Genomic DNA, 3,861 nt, shown 5'->3' on the forward strand with positions numbered 1-3,861 from the left:
CAACCTGTAACGCTGCATCAGGGTTTTGTGGCCGAAGTGCAGGATCCAGCACTTGTTCTTGTTGAACCTCATGCTGTTGGTCTCAGCCCATTGATCCAGCCTGTCCAGATGCCTCTGCAGACCCTCTCTACCCTCCAGCAGATCAACACTCACACTCAACTTGAAGTCATCTGCAAATTTACTGAGGGTGCCCTCAATCCCCTCATCTAGATCATCTATAAAGATGTTGAACAGCACCGGCCCCAAAACTGAGCCCTGGGGAACACCACTAGTAATTGGCTGCCAACTGGATTTAGCTCTGTTGACCACAGCTGTCTGGGCCCAGCCATCCAGCCAGTTTTTTACCCATTGAAGAGTCCACCTATCTAAGCTGCAAGCAGCCAATTTATTTAGGAGGATGAGTTACTACTATCTTACTTTGTAGAACTGGCATTTCAGATCATCCTCATCCTTCTCCGCAGAAAACAGTCCTCTCACCCTGGTTACACATTCCAAGATGCTGTATTTATACTATTTACCCCTCCACTCTACCCTGCCAAATCTGGCCACAATGCACCATGGAGGTGTCTGGATGGAGAGTACAGTACACAAAGTACTTCAGTGTCATTGGTTCCGGATCATATGGCATTTTTAGCTTCCCATCACTTTACAGCTCAAATACTGGCATATTACACAATTTCCATGTAAAAAACTTTTATATATGTTAAAATTACTCTCTTTCAGTGTACCGTTTCTTGTGGAGGGGGCATTCAGCAAAGAACTGTGAAGTGCATGAATATAGAAACTAATGAGACTGAAGATGACAGTATGTGTGTGGATAAACCCAAGCCCACAGAGTATCAGAAATGCAATCTGCAAGAGTGCAGGAAAAGTACAGGTATGATAATACCCCTGCATCAGACAGTTTCCAAAAGCTTTCCATTTGTGCTGAGATTCTGCAAAAATTGGGAGTTGACCCAATTTATCAACTTGTTGTGAATACTATGGGCTCAGTAATTATAGGTCAGCCTAACCTGCTACTGCTCAGCTGCACTATTGGCAGAATCATATTGTCATGTTCTCCAGCCTGCTGGCCTTGTGTTGCCGTCATGGGGAATGCAGTTCGCTGAGCATGCATCCCTAATTTATGATGCCACAACTAAATGAATAGTTCTACTTGCGTTGACCTGTTTTAGGTAACTCACAGGCTGCTTTGAGGGCTGTGGAAGGTCATGCTGTGAGTCCAAACAGATATTTTGGCCATTGCCATTTCTTAAGATAGATACCCCTATGGGAACTGCAAATTCTGGACTGGGAGTGCAAGCGAGACAAACACTGTAAGAAAAATCTAACTGGTGGTGAACCCAGATACAGTCTTGGCACTATGAATTCAGTGTCCTACAGGGTGAGACTGTCTCCAAAATGGAGAGGTGGAGAGAAGTCCTCTTGTGCCTCAGGGTGTTCTGTACCTCTGTCATTCAAGGGCCCAGGAGCCCAGTTGTGTAGATGGTTAATAGCCCAGAAAAGAAGTGCAGGAGGGGGAAGAAGCTTACAGAAGGGTATCTTTATCTGTAGTCTGTGTGCTGCTGTATCCAGCAGGTGCACTCAAGTAAGAACAGCAGCAGCTCAGAGTCCTTCTGGAAGAGCTTTTAAAGGCCTTTTAGAGGAAGATTCTTCCCTCTTAGGAAGTCAGCAATAAGGGTCCACTCTGGCAATGAGACAAGAGGTTGACTCCTGAGGGCAGTGCAGATCTGGCATACACTTGAAAGTGATGCTTCACTCCTGCTGCTCAAAGGTCTTTAGCACATCTTTTGCCCTAGGGTTGAATTGGTCTGCTTATCTCCTGTCCCTCATGTTCAAAAGACACTCAGATAAATACGACCTACACAGATTAGTCATAGTTCTTTCTGTGAATAAACTGGCTCAAGGGGCCACTGAAACCTAAGAAATGCCCTACTGAGTAGACCAGTGGTCCGTGCAGCCCAATACTGTGCCTCCAACAATGGCATTAGAAAATGCTACTTAGGGAGAATACAGTATTTTAGTCTTTTCCTGTGATTCATTTCCATGCTGTTCCTCCAGCATTTCCAACTGACATATTAGGACTATTAAAGGCACCTCTTTTAGTGCCTTTTAGTTTAAATTTATGGAATTTTTTCCATTAATATATTGCATCCCTTTTTGACCCTGCAATGCTGTCTGCTGCCACCTTCTTCTGTGGCAGCAAGTTCCAGATGTTCACAGCCTGCTGTGAAAAGAAGTGCTTTTATCTGTTTAAACTACCTTTATACTAGTTTCATTGAGTTTCCCTAGTTCTAGTGTTGAGAGATTTGCCAAACAACAGCCTTGCATTCAGCTAATCCACCACTTTCCTGCTTTTGCAAACCTTGACGCTCCCCCTAGCCATCTCTTCTCACAGCTCAGGATCCCCATTTTGTAATATCTAAGTAAATCTGACACATCTCAGTTTATTAAAGCTACCACAGACCTATCAGGACCATAATACGTACATTAGCAGTCCCTGGCTTATTCTGGTGCTGTAGAAATTGAAGTGTAGTCAAGCTGAACATGTAGTTGCACATTCCTTGTCTATGCTCTTCTGCCTGCCCTGCATGGCTCTGCAGCACACTGCCAGCCCGTGGCACTTGTCTTAAATGCAGTATTATAAGAACGCAAAACTATCAGACTCACAAATCATTGTTGGTAGACCTTCTATGAGTTCTTAAAAGCAGAGACATTAAAGTGAAAAACATAGATCAGGTATGTCTGCTGCAAAAGTAAAGCCTCACTGAGCAGTAATAAAAGAGTGCTGTATTTTCCAAGACAGAAGGTTGTGTGAAGTTTAATAGGACCTGTTCACTTAAAAGTCCTAAAATTTCAGGTGGATCAAGCTGACCTGTAATACAGAGGAAGAGAAAACCACCATAAATGAGAGCCTCCACAGGCATGACTGTCTGGAATAAAGCAGTTTAAAATTCTAGAATTACAGATAATTTGTCAGCAAAATACAGCTAATTCTTCTCATCTTCTCCACCATAGGGGTACCCTGCAGCAAAGACCAACTGTCGGTTCACTTCTGCCAGAGACTGAAAGGCATCGGCAAGTGCTTGCTGCCGTCAATACAGATTCAGTGCTGCTTCACGTGTAGTCAGCCCCGAATTCGTAACAAAGCAAGATACTGGGATCAGCGAGGCCTCAAACAACAAAATTACACTAAATCTAGAAGAAAATCACCTCAAAACCAAGAAAACAACAACCAAGCTGCTCGGCCCTAGCTGTTTTTTATCTAGTTGCTTTGAGTAGGGCTGCTGTTTACAGGTTTTACGTTCCTTCTTTTTTTTCTGAACCATCCAACATAAATGGAAATCTGTGATCAAAACTGGGAAAACACATCCCTTGGGGTTATCAGTCCTAATTTACTGCTTCAAATTTTTCTCTGTAATAGTCCAAAATTTGTAGCATAATTTGCAATGTACCAGCAGCTAGTACTTGTTAGGCATGCATAGAGGCTAGAAACAAGCTTGCAAGAATTTTTAAAATTTTTTTAAATTAATGTTTTACATGTTCTTTCTTCCACCTCTTTTCCAAAACCCGCTTGGAATAGCAGCACCACTTACCCAAGAGTGCTGAGTGAAGGCAGCTGACAGGGCAGCAGACACAGACCTGCACTGTGGGCCACAACTCTCTGTGCTTACTCACTTTTCTGTTTTTAGGAATCAAGGTGAAGTGGCAGTGTTTCTCTAAATTGTTTGCTCACTTCATAAATTTAAAAGCAGAGTTTTATAATAACTGATTATGATATGCAGGCCAAATTGAAACATTGGGTTTTTCAAAAGAAAAAATGTTCATTTAGTACTTGACTGAACCTCTAAAGGATACCTC

General features: G+C 42.8%; 1 protein-coding gene across 1 annotated transcript in view; it reads left to right on the forward strand.

Moving 5' to 3' along the window:
• The window catches only part of LOC104157680 (A disintegrin and metalloproteinase with thrombospondin motifs 12-like), a 7,805-nt gene extending 4,422 nt beyond the window's left edge, over positions 1-3,383 (forward strand). The window contains exons 2-3 of the mRNA XM_009695106.1: positions 724-877; positions 3,019-3,383. Of these exons, the coding sequence (XP_009693408.1) occupies positions 724-877; positions 3,019-3,254 (390 nt within the window). The 3' untranslated portion in view covers positions 3,255-3,383. The remainder of the gene's footprint in view (positions 1-723; positions 878-3,018) is intronic.
• The last annotated feature ends 478 nt before the right edge of the window (positions 3,384-3,861 follow it).

The sequence above is a fragment of the Cariama cristata genome, unplaced genomic scaffold, assembly GCF_000690535.1.
Source record: "Cariama cristata isolate BGI_N322 unplaced genomic scaffold, ASM69053v1 scaffold10152, whole genome shotgun sequence".
Classification (NCBI taxonomy): Eukaryota; Metazoa; Chordata; class Aves; order Cariamiformes; family Cariamidae; genus Cariama; species Cariama cristata.